The 19,380-nt window shown below is 41.3% G+C and overlaps 1 protein-coding gene across 3 annotated transcripts in view; it reads left to right on the top strand.

Moving 5' to 3' along the window:
- IARS1 (isoleucyl-tRNA synthetase 1) overlaps positions 1-5,318 on the top strand; it is a 93,911-nt gene extending 88,593 nt beyond the window's left edge. For 2 of the 3 annotated variants that reach the window (XM_036390959.2, XM_036390960.2), the window contains exon 34: positions 665-1,479. In XM_036390959.2, the coding sequence (XP_036246852.1) occupies positions 665-969 (305 nt within the window). In that variant the 3' untranslated portion in view covers positions 970-1,479. Of the gene's footprint in view, positions 1-664; positions 1,480-4,730 lie in introns of those variants that run through there. The other variant, XM_054516041.1, reaches the window with a different exon arrangement.
- Positions 5,319-19,380: the final 14,062 nt, after the last annotated feature.

The following is a 19,380-nucleotide window of genomic DNA, read 5'->3' as shown; positions in this document are numbered from 1 at the left end:
CCCCTGGGCAGTTCATTGTAAAAGGCTGAGTCTAAAACTGACCAAGTTTGAATGAAGAGCCAGTTTTTCACCAGGACATTGGAAACAGCCTGTGAAACACTTCTTAGTGCTATTTAAAAGCCAAGTGAATTGTATTATTCATCTGGTCTGGAGTATAAATATATGTGTGTGTAATTCTGTTTTCCCCCCTGCTATTCTGGCACTCTGAGAGCTCATGTGGGAACAGCTGAATTATTTCAGTAACTTGCTCTTACCCTGTGCTCTGGTATGAGCCCTTGCTGACACTACTGAGAGCTTGCAGGAGCCAAAAATGTGGTTTTCTACAGGGGATTGGATCATAAGTAGGTGCTTGGTGAGCTTCTGCACGTAGTGGTTTCTATGTCCTGTTGAAATATTTCATGTTTCCCAGACTCTGTGTAATCCTGTTGACCCATGTAAAGAAGTTTCCTTGTGTTGGTCAAGCTGTCAGTCATCACTTACATTTCTGGCTCTATAATTAATGAACTTAGAGAATATCTGTAGGTTGGTATTGCTAATTTATCTCTCAGTACCATGAAGAAATAGAGGTGAAATGGAAGAAGAAATCCTAAATTTCAATTTACCCAGATAAATGAAGTAATTTCATTTCTCACCAATAGTGACTCAGCTGTTTTATCTTGTCCAGAATGCCAGAAAGGAACAGTGGGAACTCTCCTAATGGAAAACCCTGTTGGTCAGAATGGATTAACCTACAAAGCTCTTCTGCATGAGACAGCAAAAGTTTTTGGGCTCAGAAGCAGGAGGCTAAAGCTGTTCCTGGATGAAGCACTAACTCATGGTAAGCACAAACTTTTGGGTTGCTCATCTGAGGATCCTTGGAATTTGTTGTTGAGGAGCAGCTCATGTAACCTGAGATCCAGTTTAATTACTAAATCCACACTATTCACACACTGGTTTGTAATTTTGCCCAGTAATTCAATATTAGCATAACAAAATCCTTTAAGCAAACATCCAGATGTAGAAGCTCTAAGCTGTAATGCATTCCCTTCATGGAATGGCCAAGACAAGTTTTTGTGAAAGCTTTTTCCTCCTGCAGTAAAGGTCAGTCAGCAGTTCCAGGGAACTCCTCCTGGAACTGAGTCTACAGTAGGAATATTTTAAGAATCTGTTCCAACTTTTAGCGTTCATATTGCTGCATTGTCTTGGAGGATTGGAGTGGGTGGAAAAGAGTGTTGGATCTCTGTTAGAGCAGTGAGGTAGGGCACAGCCAGGGATACCTGGGAAGCAGAAAGCTTCAGCACATGCTCACAGGTCTGAAATGGTAAAGAACCCCCCAAACCCACTGACAGATGGGAAACAAAAATCTCTGAATCATGAGGAAGGTGTGACTGAAGCTTGAGCCATCTGTGGTGCTGAAAAATTGGACCAGAGTGATTTAGGACTTCATTTGACAGAGAGAATGGATTGCAGACTACATGGTAAAAACCCAAACAGCTCCAAACAGGGATTCCTGGAGAATTCCAGGAGAATTCAGCTCTCTGAGTGGAATGATGCTAAGGGTTCTGTCTGCAGGGTGTCACAGTGATGTGGCTTACAGGCTGTTTGGGAGGGATCCATGAGGTTTAATGGCTTATCACATGTTACCTATCCAGAAGTTGGACATCCTGCTCAAAGTGCCTATCTCAGGGTGGCTGAGCTTCCTCAGGAGGTGCTGTCAGTGGGGAGGGCAGGAGGGGCAGCTCTGGTGCAGCTGCTGAGAGCTGGGGTCACTCAGCTGCCCATGAGGATTCAGGTGGGATACAGTGAAATCTGAGTAAGGTTTTGTTGTGAATTTTTGGCTTCTTGGTTTTCTTGGTTTTTTTAAATTTTTACTTCGTATGACCTTAAGTATTTATTCAAAAGCCATTTTTGTAATTCAAATGGATCTCAGATGTTGATGAAACTTTCTAGTGATAGTTAAAGCAAATGCCACAAAAATAATGTGCTGAGTGGTGTTAACAGAGAACTGGAGCGTTTCAGCACAAGGGGTAAAAACCAAGAACATGAACCACACTTGGTTTGCATAAACTGAAAGGTATTTTTGTGTGCAGCCTTGCCCACCTGGGGATTCAGGGATTCAGGCACTCAGGAACAAGGGATGTTAGGCACAGTTCCTCTTTGGTTCAGCACCAGATGATTCTGTTCAGACACTGAAATAACCACTGTAGGAAACTGCAGAGCTTTGAAAGAGGCAAGGAGCTGACAGGACAGGAAAATGTACAGACTGGCAAAACAGCTTTTAAAGCTCAGTTGAGGTGAGGATTTTTAAAATGCCGTCACCTGAAAGGGAAGTGGGTTAAATCACTGTAACATTTGTAGCATGGATTCTCTATAACTGTTTAACTTTAATTCAAGTGTATGAAGGGACAATTCGCAGTGATGTGAAAGATCAGATTTGATAACTCCTCCAAGGCCAAAACAACAGATTTGGTCTCTTAAACTCGGAACACAGAGAGCTTGGTCCCAGAGGTTTATTTGTGCAGCTAATGCCTTGTAGCCACACTTCTGCTATCTCAGATTTAATTCTCAGCATTCACCTCCTTGAATAACACTTTTTAAGTTTAAACACTGGCATAGCTGTGTTTTATCTTCACATCTCTTTGTATGACAAATGAGTGCTGCAAATAAAACACTTTGATGCCTCTAGAAAACATTAGGTCAATTAGTGTTTATCTATATTGTTGCAGCTTTGTAATCTCCCATTCATCTTCTGATCAATCTGTTCAAGGTCTTACCTTCAGAACAACAAAGTTCAGTCTCTTGAGTAGGTTTTCTGTGCTTTATTCTAAAAATAAACATGTATTTGCTGTTAACAGTTTGAAGCGTTTGATGAAAATAGCCCAGGAATTGGAAGGTTGGTGCCTGTTCAATAAGAAGGAAAAACAATCACTTGGTGGAAAATGAGTTATTGGTTTTGAAGAGTTATTTTTATAAATGTTGTTGGTCCAGGCAGTTGGGCATCTGCTGTCTATTGCACAGAAACTCACCAGCTTTTCAGAAACAAACATGCTTTTCACTCCCCTTTGTAATGTTGGAAAACATCCCAAAAAGAAATGTTCAGGTGGTGAGTGTTGCTTATTCCTGAGCTGGAGAGACAGAGGTTCCAGGTATCTGATTGTTGCACACTGGGGATGGTGGGGACACTTCAGGTGCTCCCTGCAAAGCCCTTCCCTGGAGCCATTGGCACAGAAGGGAAGGTGTCCCTACAGTCTATAAATAAATCAAGTTTCCAGTTCTTTAAACTAATTGTTGTGATAAATACTGTTGGAAATAGGTTCATGTAAGTTCCTCATTTTTCAGGATCTTATAAATAAATACGTAATAAGAGACTTGGATACCCAAGTTCATAATTGGTTTGGCTGCTTCTGCAGACCAGAGTCCTTTACATCCTGGTGGAACATGTTCCTGGGAAGGAAGGTTAGTGAGGGAATAAAGCCCTAATTGCTGTGCTGGATTATAGCTCTGTGAATGGATATTCAGCTGCTTAAAGGAGAGTATTACAATGGAAGAACTCCTGAAAAACACTGTGATCCATGAGGACTTCTCAGTTCTCTAATTAACAGGTGGCTTTTAAAATCAGTGCAGCTTCTGTGTGTTTAGTCTAAAAATGAAACATTTTTCAAAGCAGGATGGGGCAGGACACTGCAGGAGGGCTCCTCCTGAAAAGCCCCAGCCAGTCTGGGTGTTATTAATTAATGTGTCCTTTGTGCTAACACTGGTGCCAGACCTTTGTGATATCTTGTGTTTGCTGGGGCTGTCTGCAGGGTTCCGGGGTGAGAGTGACACCATGACCCCAGTCCTTGTTAATCTGGGTTTCACCAGTGTTCTGTGCTTACACCTGCCAAGTTTCTTATCTCTCTGAGCTTTCTTAGTGCAGAGGCCTCAGGGCTGTTTGATACTGGGGTGCCTTTTGTTCCAAGGCTGGAGCTCCCAGTATTCCAAACACTCTGCTCTCAGTGGGGCAGCTGATGGCTGCTGGAAGCAAAGTCAGCAAGCACCAGGCTTCTTGGGAAAAAAAATCACATTTCACAAGGTAATAGTGAAAGATTTCCAGCTCCTGCAAGCTTTGCAGGTGACTTTTCTAGACACAAGTGGGATCACTCTGTGTTTGTATTTCTTGAGTAATTACAAGCCCTGAGTCAGCCTGTTGGAAGTGTGCTCTGTCCTTCAGAGGTTTGTTGGGACTTGATCCTGTTCCTGTTCCAAACTCTGGGCATGCAGCTGTGAGAAGACTTAGGGAATTATCCTGTATGATCAGAAAATCTTCAGGCATACTCAACAAGATTCCAGCAGTAGTTCTTCAGCGGGTACTGGTACAATCCTTGCTTTACATATAAACTGCTCATGAGGGACTGTTCATATTGACTTCATATCACAGTGTTGGAGTTTTCTGAACTAGGTGCTGCTCTGTCAGGATGTGAAGGTGAGAGCTGTGGGCTGATGTAGACTTTCAAAAAGTTCTACTTTGAAACATAAAACAGGCTCTCCTGCTCTTGCAGGGACACTGGTGACATGGGGTGACCCTTCCTTTCATGCCCTGGGCTTTAACAGGAGAGAATTTTGAGCTGGGCAGTTTCTGTCCCAGTCCCACTGTGGTGAAACCGCAAAAATGTCTGAATAAAGTAAATTTAAACAAAAAAATAAAAGTTCATACTTCTCCTGGTAAGCAAGAGCACTAACTCTGTTGTTTCTCTCTTCTTTCCTTCATTCAGAGATCACAAAGGATGTTTCTATGAGGAACCTGAACATGAAGACCCTCTATGTCCATGTCATACCCACCACAGCTGAATGTTGAGAATTCCAGATTTATGACCATGTAGACTTTTTTCCACAAAAAATGAAGTCAGAGAAGTTATTATGCTTTTAGATGAACATCCAAGTTGTGTAGGGTATTTTAACATCTCTAGTGGCACACAGGATGTTTTCTACCAGTGCATGTCTAATATGCTGCTCTTTGGTTTCAAATACAATGTATTTTCATTATGTTATCTTAATATGCTGTAAAAGCTGTTCAGAAACCTTAGATATCTATGCAGTAATTTGCCTGAGAGAAATGGGACTTGTACCTCAGTGATGCTGTTCTCTGCTGTCCTTTGTGCAGAGGGCATCTTTTCTAAACCATGGCTTACCTACAAGGCTCTCTGATGTATTCCCACCCTCCCACAACGGCTTTGTAACTTATTTAAGGGTTATCTGGATTTGTTCATTCATACTTGCTGGGTTTTCATCAAGTGTGTGGCTGTTGATTTCAAATACTCCCTAATTCAACACTTGGAACAATAAATTTGCTTCATCTCCTGCCTCTTGCTTCCCTGACTTCAGAGTACTTTGCTTCCTCAGGATTTCTGAAGAAGAGACCTCTTGGAGCTCCATATGGATCAGGAGCAGCCAAAGACACCTGAGCTATGCAGTGCTGAGCACCAGTGGCTGTTTGCATTGTGGTGCTGACAGGTTTGGGGGCTTGGTTTGTTCAGGGGCTTGGGGGAGTGTTGTTCTGATGCAGAAGCAGTTTCAGACTGAAAACAGTTGGGGTTTTAGTTTTTGTAATAGCCAATAAAGCTTGTCAGTGTTTCAGTGTTCACTTGTGAACACTGGCAGGGGAAGGCAGAGCCCGCCTTGGCACTGCTGGGGTGTTTCTGCCTGGTTCAGCTGGAGCTTTGAGCACACCTGGGGGTTCTGCACCTTCCTGGGGGCAGGCACAGTGAGCCCTGGCTGTCCTGGCAGTGCTGGGAGCAGCAGGACACACTCTGCAAACAGTGGAGCAGCAGCCTGGCAGAGCAGAGGCTTCTGAGCACGTTTTTCCATTGCTCTGTGAGTTTCACCTTTACACTAGGAGCAAAACCCAAAGCTGCTTCATGATAACTGTGTGTTAGTTGGAATAACTATAAATAGCTGTTCTGTGTAACTCCTGTGCACTGGTGGACTGTACCAAAATTGTAAAGACTCTTTGAAGTGAACCAACTTCCTGGCACTCAGCTTACAGAAAATTCTTTTATCAGTATTGAAAATGGCTATGCCTCCTGAATCACTGGCCTGTTCAGGTTAATGAATACTGGGCCTTGCCCTCTACTTTTACCTGGAAGTCAGCTGGTTTTTAGTGACACAGTGACATGGAAATCCAATTTGTATTGGTTTGTGAGGTTTGTCACATCAAAAATGTCCAGGTTTCATCTTCTGTGAAAGCAAGATTGCTGTTCCTAAAGTAACTTTGCTTTATTCTTGATGGAGAATAAAGGGAGATGGTAAATGATGGCAACCTAACCTCATTCTTGATGACCCAGTCTAAGGTCACAGCACTGCTTGCATTTTTAAAGACTTATTTGGGATTTAGCATTTTGTCCTGTTTCATCTCACTCTCCTTTCTTCACTGCACACACTGCACCATGTCACTCTTCCTTTTTCTCCTTTCTCTTTTTTTTTGGTGTATGTGTGGTTGGTTTTGTTTGTTTTGTTTTGTTTGTTTTTTTAACTTGCTCTGCTTTCTCTCCACATCAGCACAGTCCTCGTGGGTTGTAATGACAGAAACCCAGGTGTGCTCCAACCTGCTCACATCACAAGGATGGAAATAAAAGGATGGAAATGCCCACAGATGCTCTTTCTGTCTGGTAGGATCAGTAGAAACTAGCAGAAGGGAAAATTCAATATACTTAGGACATGTAATGGAGGAACAAGACCAGAGCTGATCAGAGGACACTGCTGGAAATGCTTCTGGGTCCATTAATTTTACATCAACATTTACATCAACATAAGTAGCATGTAATTAAAAAAATAATTTGGAGGCAGAATTAGGGTTTAATTTTCCTTTCAGGTGCCACTGTTAGATGGCTGTGATCTCTTACCTGCACAGCCATGAATGTTAGGAACAGGCTGTGACCCATTTGGGTGATCTTGTGCTGTCTCTACCTTCCTTCTCCACATCCATTTTTAGTATTCCTTTTTTTATTGTTCTGGATAATATCTAATCATTGCATGAGAGAATTTATCTCTTGGGATCTTGAAGGGGGGGAATGTTTCCTAGTAATTTTTTTATTGAGGTTTCTTAATGCACTTCTATAACATTATCTAGGTTGGACTAATAATAGTCTCTTGGCTTGATGTGATATTCTTCAGGATTTATGTGCCTCAATTAGCTTCCCTCTTAAATAGCTTGTTACACAAATGAGGTCCCAGACCACTGCTGCATAGAGGAGCCACGACCAGGGCCCTCCAGAGCTGTGTCACAGCATCTGCTGTCCCTGGAGGAGTTTGGATCCTTGAATCCTGATGTTGTTGCCTCTCACCTGGTGGCATTCCAGCCCTCCTCCTGCCTGGAATGTGTGCAGCCTCCAGGAGCTCCTGCTGGGGAGCAGGAGCCACTGACACAACCCAGATCCATTGTTCTGTCCAAAAATCACAGTGCTGGAGCTCAGCAAAATGGGGACATCCCCCACCACACGGGCACAGAGTTGTGTCCCTCCCCACTGAATCTCTGGGAGCTGCTTTGAGCTCCAAGGGGTTTGTTCTGCCCCAATTCCACCAGGCTGGGATTCTGGTGGCACCCTTGGCAAGGGCAGGGCCTGGCACTGAGCAGGGCTGAGGGCAGAGGAAATCCTCAGGCTTGGCTGAGCTGCACCAGCAAATTCTGTGACAGGAGAGCAGCAGCACTGCTCCTGTCAGTGCAGTCCCTGTCACTCCTCAGGAGCCATCACTGAGGGTGGGCCAGGCTGCTCCAGCCCAGAGTCACCTCCCTGCCTCCCCAGGGTGGCTGCAGCACTCAGAGCTGCAGTTCTGCCCTCCCCAGGGTGGCTGCAGCACTCAGAGCTGCAGTTCTGCCCTCCCCAGGGTGGCTGCAGCACTCAGAGCTGCAGTTCTGCCCTCCCCAGGGTGGCTGCAGCACTCAGAGCTGCAGTTCTGCCCTCCCCAGGGTGGGTACAGCACTCAGAGCTGCATTTCTGCCCTCCCCAGCGTGGGTACAGCACTCAGAGCTGCAGTTCTGCCCTGCTCAGGTGGCTGCAGGTGTCCTTTTGCAGTGACTGTAGGTGTCCTTCTGCAGGTAACTTCCAGAGAGAAGAATGGTTTTAAAGAGAGAAAAAAATGAACAGGTTTCTCCTCATCCTGCAATGAGTTGAGTGGCAGCTGATGAACTTTTCAGCCCTTTTGCAGCTCAGAATCTTTCTGATTTCTGCCAGCAGCAGTGAAGTTCAGTGTCCTCCTCATTACTGGTTAAGTACAAAGCAATTATTCAGTCTGTTAAATAATTTCTTGCTCTTTATGTGATTTCTTACAAGCTGGACTTTTAACACTGATTAAACAGATTGAAAATACACTGTCTGCAGCTGCATTCCAAAAGGTGGCCTGCAAAATAGCCTCAGATAATTTTCTTTCACATTTTTCTTCCTCAGCACCATCCACACACAGGAGCAGCTTTGCAGGGGGAACACAACTTTGCTGAGTTAATTTTACTCTTGCTGTGCTGTGAGTGGTGGGCAGCTGGGGTTGGAGGGAAGGACTGTCATCAATTATCTAATGTTTTCCCCAGTGAAAATGTTTATGTAACAAATATAATTATAGCTTTTATGTAATTGAGGGGGGAAAAAGGTTCCTATTTCAGTATGTCTGGATATTTCAGTTAATTTCCAGCCTGTGTCTGTACAAAGTTCTAATTAGGGGGTCACAAAGCTCCTCAGAAACTTTGTAGTTCCTTGTAGATGGAATTAAAACTGTTCCTAAAGATATTTAATTTTTAAGACTTTCTTGGGAATTCTGTAAACACTGTCCTAATTCTGCAATTTGTTCTAGTTGTCTTTAGTGTTCAAAACAGTGAAAACAGCTGAAACCTCACAGGCAAGCAAAATGTACCCTGGCACTTAATATTTGCTGTGTGTGATCAGGTGTGACAGCTGGACAGCTGTGCAGGGGGTGCTGCCATGGGACAAACATCCTTCTGTTTTCTAGGCAGCAGGTTTGCAGAGGTGAACACTATCAAAATACAGACCTAGGACGTGTGTTCTGTGATGAATGTGCTGGCAACCCCCAAAATCATGGGATCTTTGGGACTCATTGCTTCTGGCCGTGTGTGCCAGGCAGGGAAGTGGGAGGAGATGAGGCAACGTGGAAAAATTGAGATCTTACACTGCAAATCTTGCTGGTGATACAATCTAAACAAGGATGAAGGATCCTGAATATTCCTGAAGGCAGTGTTTGTAAGATGAAAAAGAGAAGTTGCTCACTGTGTCAGCTGAATCAGCCAAAAGCCAAGCTCAGGCTCTTGGAAAGCAAAGGGAGCTGCCATGGATTAGTAATTAAACAAGGACCAGTAATTCCATCTTTTTGCCAAAGAACACAAGTACCAAAAAAAGCAAGTGCTGTGCTGCATAAACAGGATTGTCTGGGAGATGGTGAAGTAATCTTTCCACTCAGTTCCTGATAAAGCTCCTCCTGCAGCCCTGTGTCCAATTTTGGGAGCCCTGCCATGAGGAGGATGTTGACAATTTAGATGGAGGCCCGTGAGGAGAATCAGGAATAAGGTCTGGCAAAGATGTCTTGGGAAAGATTGCAAGAGTTGGCATGTTTATTCTGCAGCAGGGAAGTCTGAGGGTGAGATGGGAGGAGGCTTCCAGTAAATAAATACTAATTGCAAAGAGAATAGGAATGAACAAGGTTTCAAGAGGCTTGCAGTGAAATGGGGTGGGAATTTAGGCCACACAAGAGGGGAAGCTGCCTAAGAATTAATCTGTCCCTAGGATGGGTGGCCTGAGAAAGTGACAGGGTTTTTCTGACTCACTTTTAAAATTTATTTTGTCACTTAAGGAAATGATGGATTTGCAAAAAAAAAAAAATCCTGATGAATTTCAGCCTGTCATTAACTCACCCATAAAAATTTGTGAGTACAAGGAAAGAAATTGGTTGTTAGTTCTAAAATGCGGTTTTCTTTGGCTATCTCCAATAATGTGTTGATCACATTGATATCTGAACTCCTCTGTGGCACCCTGTGCATCCTCATCATCCCACTGGATATACAAGCAAGATGCAAAAATGGATTTTGCTGGCAATATTTGGGTACCTTCAAGATTCTGTCATTCACTTGGTGTTAAACACCATGTAACTTAGACCAGCTCTGTAAGAGGAATCAAAGTAACAGAAATAAAGCACAGAAAGGAGATTAAAACCCCAGAACAACACAGGTTATATTTATTTCTGTGGGTGATGACTGCTTGCCCCAAAGGGCAGTGGAGGGGACAAGCTCAAACTGGAACATTTGCCTTATGCTGCAAATCCCTGGATGATCCTGTTAGTTTGTGGACTTGGCAGGAGCTTACTCCTGATCTTAATTCTGCAAATTAATTAGAAAAGTGTCCCAGGTTCCTCTTTTTTAATGGTCTTTGTAAAAAATGCCTTTCTCTGCTGCTTTGCCCTCGTCTCAGGGACATAAACTCACAGTTCAATACTAACAGAGGAGATGAGCTGGTAAACAGCCACAGGTGTTTCTATTTCCACCACCTAAAATTAAATTAAGGAGTAATTGAGTATCTCTTGGAGGCAGAAAGTCCCAAAGCAGCTGTGTAGTGTGTGTGCCACAGCCATGGCTGTAAGCACTGGTGCCACGGTACCAGCACATCCCTATTGACTTGCTCCAGCTCTATTGATGGGCTGCACTTGGATTCTTTGCTCACCTCTCTTTGCTGCTCCACTGCCTGAATTTTACAATGCAGAGTTCTGAATCTCAGTTCTACAGAATGCCTTGAACCTCTTCCCCTCCATGGCTGAGCCACTGCCCTGCAAACCTGTGCTTTTGCTTTGATGCCTTTTTGGGACTACCTAAAACCAGAGGCCAGCCAGAATTAAGGGAATAAAAAGCAGCTCTGTTTATTGAAGGGTCTGCAGGTACATTTTGGGCAGACAAAACCCCCCAGGGGCTACACCCAAAATGGACAATGGCTCACAGCTTTTCACACTTTTATCAGTTTGTACCATTTGCATATTGGGGGTTCATCTGCCAATTCCAGCTGCAGGTAATGAAGTCATTGAGCCCAAGTTTGCTCCCCCCAAGTCCCTTTTGTTCCCATCTCTGGGCCCTGGGGCAGTGAGGTGTCCTTGATTGCCAGGCCTGGAGAGGAATTGTTGTGTGTGCCCAAAATGGGGAAGCTGCAGCTGACACTGGGTGTGCAGTTTGGAGTGACACACTAAAGAACTGCAGGAGTACAAATAGATGGAAAATACAAAAGCTAAAATGCATCAGCTTTTAGCACTTGTGTATATTAGCCAAAAAACACTGGCTATTTCAGGCTGTACATATTCCAAAGAGATGCCTTCCTTCCCCTGAGGAAAACAGCAAAGAACCAGTAACATCCATCATTTTAAAAATGAAAAAACCTACAAAGAGATACTGCAAATAGAGACTTAATGGTCTGTTTCCAAATCCCATTTTGCTGTTGGTACCATCACACACAAGACACAAACTGGGAAGAACAAGAGCAGTCTCAGAAAACAGAGCTGCACAAAATTCTCACATATTTAGTTTGACTTGGATTATTGTGTGAAACTCTGCTTTCAGCTGCTCTCTTGGTGGGTGCACAGGCCTGTCTTGGGTAGATGTGATAGATGTGCTAAGCTGGGGTCGCACAGCACAGCTCTGAGGATCCCGAAGCGTTGTTTCCCTGCTCCCTGTTTCTCTGGCTGCACCTGGGAATGTTCTTTGAGCTGCTTCTGGCACACTGGACTTTCATTCCTGCCTTTCCATTCCAATTTCTTGTGTGTGGACCCCAGGGATTCTCACTCAAAGCTTGTCTGTGCTGACACAGAGAGGCACAAACGTTGTCACTGCTGCCAGAGGGTCCAGCCTTAGCACCTTGGTTTTTTTTCTCCCCACCATCAGTGACACACCTGGAGCTTCTTGAGGCTGGTACTTACTTTACTTTGCTGTTTGCCAGAAAGGCCTGCTGCAGCTGAGAGTTCAATAATGTGTATTTATATTTTTGAACATTAAAATGTCTCCTTGAAGACCAGGCTCTTGGTCTGCCCCAAGGCAATTCCCACTTTCAAATTTCTTTTGTGATGTGCTGAGAAAAAGTTGATAAACTCATTAATTACATCATGCATAAACAGTGAAATCATTGAGGGGGAAAAAAATCCAAACCCAGGATTTCTTTTTAAATACACTGGTTATTTTGTAGGTTTGCATTTTTAGAAGTAAACACAAGAACTTGAAGCCTGTGAGACTTGTCCTGTTTTTCCTTAGCTCAGTAGCAGAGTGCAGGCTCTGGCTGCTGGATCCTCCCAGAGCTGCCATTCAGAGCCTGTATCCAAATTAATCTTTGTTAGATGATGTAAAAACAGCAACAGAGAAACTGACCCAGGAGTCAGTGGCAGCAGGTTAATTCTTGAATAATTTCCATCACAATAGGAGAGGGAAGGGAAAAGGAGTGAAGTGGTGGCAAAGTGAGAGATTTTCATGCAAGTGTATATAATAAAGAGAAAGGGAAGATAAGGGCACCAGACACAGAGTGCATGGAGTCTCTTTATTGCAAGGTTGTCTCCTTAAGCTCCTTTTTTAAGGTATTAAGAGTTGCAAGAGGCCAAAGTAATTTATATGGGGCAATAATATCAAACAGGTTTTTTACACCTTTGTAATAACATGCCTGAAGTATTGCCAGTTTAAAGCCTTTTCTTGCATGGAATAATCACTTTGAAAAAATGTATTATTCCCCAGCAGTAAAAGCATGGAAAAGCTGCAATGTGTTATATTAATTCAGACCTGACAAAAATAGAGAGCATGATACAAAGAGGTGCATTTGGAGGAATAATTTTTTATAACTCCTGGTCAGACCTACATAAGTTAACCAGGAGTTTATCCTTTGGAAATCAGGAGCTCTGTAATAATGCAACACAGCACAGTGATGTGTACAAACAAAGAGACTGTACAGGTGAGGAGACATCAAGTCAAGGAAAATTAATAGTTCCACAAATTAAAAATATTTTAAAATTAAGGTTTGAAGGTGAAGGACTTGAGAGCTGTGGTTACTGATACATGTGCACTTGTCTGAGTGTCATATATGGTTTTCTGTTGCATAGTCTGTTTTCCCCAGTATAAGAATGATATTAAAAATCACTTCCCACAGTTTACCTGTATTTACCATTTTGGGAGAAAACCATCTAACATCCTTTATCCTCTCATTGTATGCACCAATTTGTAAGGAAAACTTAAACCTGATCTGTTTCTGTCAGCTGAGGGTGAAACATTGTCCAAGAGTCCTTAGGAGAGCTCAATGACTGAAGTAACTTTTAAATATTTTATTAAATATTCTATATTAAATATTTTATATTACATTTTTAAATTTTATTAAATTTTATATTAAAATTATTTTATATTAATTATTCTACAATAAATATTAAACATTTAAATAATATTTTATTAATTTTATTTTATTGTTTTAGACTTTTTAATATTTTATTTAATTTTTTCAGGTATTGCTACAGGAGAATGTGATTTTTTTAAACTCCTTAAACCATTGTCTCTTCCACAAATGGATAGACAGAAGCAATTCTTACCCTGGTGTTCCTTGTGGGCATGGAGGGTTGGTTCATGGTGTGTCAGATCTTGCACTGTCACGTTCTCCAGTGCTACACAAGAACAGGGAATGAAGAACGGAATAAAACATTCTCTTTGTGGTGCTGGGATGGGCATTTATTCTGTCCTTGGTATCTCTATTCACTTCCTTTTTGCTTTGCCCTGTTAAAATGAGATGTAACCAATGGTGGAAAGGCAAAGTGAGCTGGAGAGCCCTCAGGTTTGTGTGCAAACCCTCAGCCTGAAAAGGGTCAGAGGGTTGGGGTTTTCCTTCCCCTTTTTCACCTCCTTCTGTCCCCTCACTCCCATTTGCTCAGCTGTCAAATGCTGCAATATTTCACAGTCATAATGACAAAAATTGGTATCTGGGAACCTTTGTTTGTCTTTGCTCCTCCCAGTTCAGACCAGGATTTATTGTTGGCTGAGCCTGGTGAGGAGCATCTGAACACAGGAGCCCCACTTTGCCATGAGCAAGGAGGGTTTGCTTGTCTTTGCACACTTCAAACTTGAGTCATGTCCTATAAATACACTGCCTATAACGAGGATTTAGGCATGAAACAGTCTGTACTAGTGTTTTAAGAAGCAATTTTGTGTTTTTCATACACTTGAAATCCATGCCAGGCTAATCTTAGAGTGCCTGTTCCAGCTTAGCAAGGTCACATCAGTGCTTTGTGCAATCACACATGTGAGTTGTATGTAAGTTTTTATTAACTCCTCAGTGTGCTGAAACCATGAATAATTCATTTCCTTGCTGTTTTTCTCTAACCATATGATAAATGAACAGGAGAGGGGGGAAAAGATGAGAGACTGGTGAAGCTTTGTCATGAATGCCAGGCACTGAGAAACCACCAGCCCTGCAGCTCACAGATCCCAGTAAGTTACATAATGAAAGGAATATTAATCTGTACTAAGTACATCCACCTCAACACCCCCTTAGAACTGCAATAATTACTGCTTTAGCAGAGACTCTGATTAATATATGTCAGTGCAGCCCATTAAAAGTAACATGTGTATGTAGTCTGAGAGAGTTTCTAAGGAGTAGATGAAGATTTCCTGGGGGTTTTTTGTTTTCCTTTTTTTTTTTTTTGGTTTTTGGGGTTTTTTTGCTGGGCTATGGAAGGTGGTTGTTTTCTGATGTAGGTTTACTCCTGTAAAATAAAGCAACCTTTTAAAAAATATTGTATCTTCATACCTAGGTTTGCTTTCTTTGATCTGAAATAACGGAATATACCCTTAAACCTGTCCTCTGTGCATATAGGCAGGTTACAGGATGGATGTAACCTCTGGGCAGGTGCTCTGTGAGCTGATTTGCTGCCTCGTCTAAACCTTGAACATTTGCCTCAGTGCAGAAATTCCTGGATTTTCCCTGCTGAAAGTCCCCTAACGCTGATTCAAACGTGTATTTTCAATTTTGCCAATTGTTGGAGACTAAATGCAGACACAACTAATGAGCATTGGTTTAACCAAGAAATAAACCAGAGACAGGAGAGAACTGAAAGAGGAAACAGAGATAATTTAATTTCCAGGACCAAGGCCTGGCTGCCTCCTTCCTCTGGGAGCAGCACAGTCCATCTTTGGGACCTCCCTCTGTGCAAAGAGCTCACTCCCTTCTTCCTCCCAGGGAAAGGAAAAAGGCTGGAGGAAGCAGAGCTGCTGGGGAGGAAGTGATGGTGCTTATCCCAGCCTCAAACAAAAGATGGAGCTGCAAAGGGGAGGATTTCTGAAAGGATTTCTGAAAGACTCAGGGAGTTTTCAGTCACCCCAGAGCTGTTCTGGTGAGTGCTCATGGAGCACTGGCAGCCCACCCACCCACCAGGAGCTTTTCAAAGCTTCTTCAGCTTTTGTTTTCCAGCACATCCCAGTTCAGTCCTCTGCTGAGCCCCAGGATTCCTGAGCATAACTGGGACACTGCCTGTGAGCAGGAACATTTGTGCTGCCCACAGTCAGGAGAGATGGGACATCAGGTTTATTTCTTTCTTTTTAAATTCTCCTACTCAATCAAAAATTGTTTATTTTGGTGAGAGTTTTAATGGTAATATGATACATAAAAGGGATATTTGCCTCACTAGGAAGTGTTTGTGAGTGAGGACAGAGTGTGCATCAGCCTGGGAGTGAGAGCAGCCCAGCAGAACAAGACCATTTGCACTGAAGCCTGAACCATTCCTATATATATTTAAAAAAAATAATTAAAAATTAGATAATATATATTATATATTACATATGATGTATTACTATATTATATAATATATGTAATATATGCTATATGCTATATGATATTAATATATGTTATATATTATATGATATAATAAATATATATTATATATAAGAAATCTATAAAATATATAAATATAGAAATATATATTTATAAAAATATAAACATACACTAAAATATGAATATACACATATATATACATATATATACATATACATATATGTGTATATTTACATATATATACATATACATATATGTGTGTGTATACATATATATATATATATAATCCCATTGTAAGAGAATAACACTTCTCCCAAGAACTTGTTTGTCCTGGATTTCACTTACATATAACAAAAAGTTTAAACCACCTCTAAGAGGTAATTAAATGTTAAAACTTCAGGGGCTTGGGGAATATTTTTGTACAATGCACTGGCATTCTGTGCCAAACACTATTCCCAAGGTAATTTTGATCCAACCAGTACTGAGAAACACTAAAGATAAGGGAGGATTTTCAAGATCAAGAAGTCTGCAGAAACTCAGACCACTCCAGAAAAGTATTTTAAAATAAAATTCATCCCAATGTTTATCCATGGTTAATTAAAAGTTGTGTAGAAAGTTATACTGAGAGAAAAACTGTGGTTGGGATGCACTTTGTCAGTATATTGTTGTTGACAAAGTTCAGGTTTAAAGCTTTAAATGACAATTTTACTATTTATAGGAATAAGAAAAAATCAGAATTTATTGGCTGAGAAAAAAAAAAAAGCAAGTAGTTTATAACTGGGAGTAGTTTTTTGTCTAAAAGTTCTAGATCAATATAAATCAATATGTTGCTGAAATGCTATAATACAGAAGGTTGAATGAAAAATAAGAGGTTTGTAATTCCTCCATCTGTAATGTAATCCACATGCACACTTTTGCCTTTCTGCTGTTTGCACTCATCACTGTAATTTATGCCCAGGATCATTAGACAGATATATGGATTTAATTATAAAACAGTATCAGAGGTTAATTCTTAATTAATCCTTAAGTGCATCATTTAAGTGTGTAGGCACCTTAAATTCTCTCTCCAGATAATGGAGAGGTGGAAGGGGGGGATACTGAGGGAGATCTGGAATTGTCAGCTGGGTGTGCTTATTTCTGTTTTCATTGTTTTAGGTCTGTGAGTATACATAAATAAAATACTATAAATATAAATATACCTATAAATATAAATATAAATATAAATACCTATAAATATAAATATAAATATAAATATAAATATAAATATAAATATAAATATAAATATAAATATATCCCACTCTTTTCAGAGCTGAAGGCTGCAGGTGAGGCCACACAAATGCAGATCTGCCCCTGCTGAGCCGTGCAGGGCCTCTCTGCTGTTGTTTAACTTGAGTTAAACCTCACCAACCCTTGGGACAGCTCAGACCATCAGGACTTGGGTAATTCAGGGATTAATTGGGGAGTGCTGGGTGATTGTGGGGTTAATTTGGGGATGTTTTGTACCTGAGTCTGACGTGTTCATCTCACCTCAGGGCTGGCTTGCAGTGAGAAGAGAAGATCCAAGGTGATTTTTTATAAAATGCAGTGAGAAATAAGCCCTGGGTTCATTAGCAGGAGTTTTGGCCAGAAGCTGGAGAAGTGAAAAAGCAGATTTCACTGTTGATAAATTGCAGAGCATTTTAACAGCATTGTTAACTTCCTTCTGCAGTGCCATGGCTCTCCTGAGTGCATCCAAGGGCTTCCTGATGGTTTTTCCTGGCATCTATGGCTTGAAGCAATCACTAAAAATGCATGCTGACAGATCTGCCTTGCCCTGGTGCTGGTGTTAATTAAGACTTGAAGTAGGAAAGGTAAGGGGGCTTCCTAAAAAACCAGCAGGATTGTAATTTACAGCCTTCACTCCAAAGGAGATAGTGTAAAATGTTGTTATTCTCCAAGCCAGTGAATTATTCTTACCCAAACAGCAGCGAGTGAAATCTGGCATTTATGAAATGAATCTGGGACCACATCTAGGTTGGTTTGCCTTGCTAAATTCACTTTATTTGCATTAATTTTATGTTATTGATAAATATTTTAGGTATTTTTGTGGAGTATTTTTCTGGGAACTTCTGCTGCAACCATTGGTGAGGACAAGTATTTAAATCAATTATTCTGCTTCCCCTTGGGAAGCTGCTGTGGAAAGCAAGGACTGACTTTTAAATTTATAGGAATGTTGAGACAAATTTGCCAATACTCAGCTGGTTTTCCAGCACTGACCTTTAGCTGCTGCTTTGTTTTCACTGCTTTTTTTTTTTACATTTGATTTTACTCTTGTTTCTGTAATGCCCTACATCCCATGTCCCAGGATTTAATGCTCTGCCACTTTGAGGATCTTTGGTACTTGCACTAATTTTGCAAACTGGTGCCTATTTCAGTCTATCAGGATTGTTCTTGGAAAACAAAGTAAAAAACATAGTTGAAAAATCAAAAAGAGAGGATCATGTTTGAGATTATTTGTGATTATTATACAACTTGAAGTTGTCTTTTCTGTGCTTAACTGTAAAATAACAGTGCTGTGACTTAACATTTGGTAATTCACCATCTTTTGCCTCTCAGAGTGTTTTCAGAGTTTTTAATCCAACACTTGAGCATTTTCCCTCGTGTACTTCAATGTTAATAAATAAATAAAACACAATATCTAAGTTGTTCTCAAAGCAATGTCATCCCTTACTAAAGCTTTTACTTTTGCCAGCTGATTTCTCACAATAATCTGTGGGATGGGTGGTATATAAAATTTGGGATTTTTTACAGCAATCTTGCTGCATCACTTAAGAGGATTGTCCAGGTGTGTGGCAAAAAGGTTTGGATATTGCAAAAAGCTCTTTTGCACAATTTACCCTGTGTAAATAAAAGAACTGTGTGACTGCTAAGGAGTGCAGGGGTCAAAAAAGTTATCCTGCCCCCTTCTATATACACATAATTAGCAGATTATGACAAAACAAGTCAGATTATGCATCTGGCAAAACTCACTTGTGGCCCTTTCAGAAAATATATAATTATAATATCATGTTGTCACTATTCACCATATTCTTCTGATTCTTTTGTTGTGGTGGCTTCAGGTTGACTGGTCAGGGTTTTTAATTTAATTTTTAATTTTTTTTTTTTTAGAATAAAGGAGCTATGGACACCTCCATCCATTGAGTTCTAATTGTGGGAGAAAATGGCCTTTTATGCTGTTCCTGCTTTTGGTTTAATGTCATGTTTAACAAATTACAGCTTGAGAACTGCTTCTGCCAGGAAAGCACCAGATTTCTTTTGATATTTGTTAGCATTGATAGAGAAATCCATTGGTAACTTTTAGCCAGTTTTATTTCTGGCCAGGGTCAGCAGTAGCAGCAGCCTGGGAGCTCTGTGCCTGACCTGAGGAATTGCTGAGCATCAGGTGCAAGTGGAATTGCCTCTGCTTTTTGTGGGGCTGGAGCTGGGCCACAGCAAGGTCATTTCATGTCAGTGCAAACAAAATGTGCCCTTTGCACTTGACCCTTTTTGCTTTGATACTGAATTAGAACAGCAAAAGGATGGATCCAGAATATCCCAATATACCTAATAATCCCTCTGGTCAACC

Source organism: Molothrus ater, chromosome 11 (genome assembly GCF_012460135.2).
Source record: "Molothrus ater isolate BHLD 08-10-18 breed brown headed cowbird chromosome 11, BPBGC_Mater_1.1, whole genome shotgun sequence".
Classification (NCBI taxonomy): Eukaryota; Metazoa; Chordata; class Aves; order Passeriformes; family Icteridae; genus Molothrus; species Molothrus ater.
The sequence above is the reverse complement of the archived record's forward strand: the minus strand, read 5'-3'. Positions and strand labels throughout refer to the sequence as shown.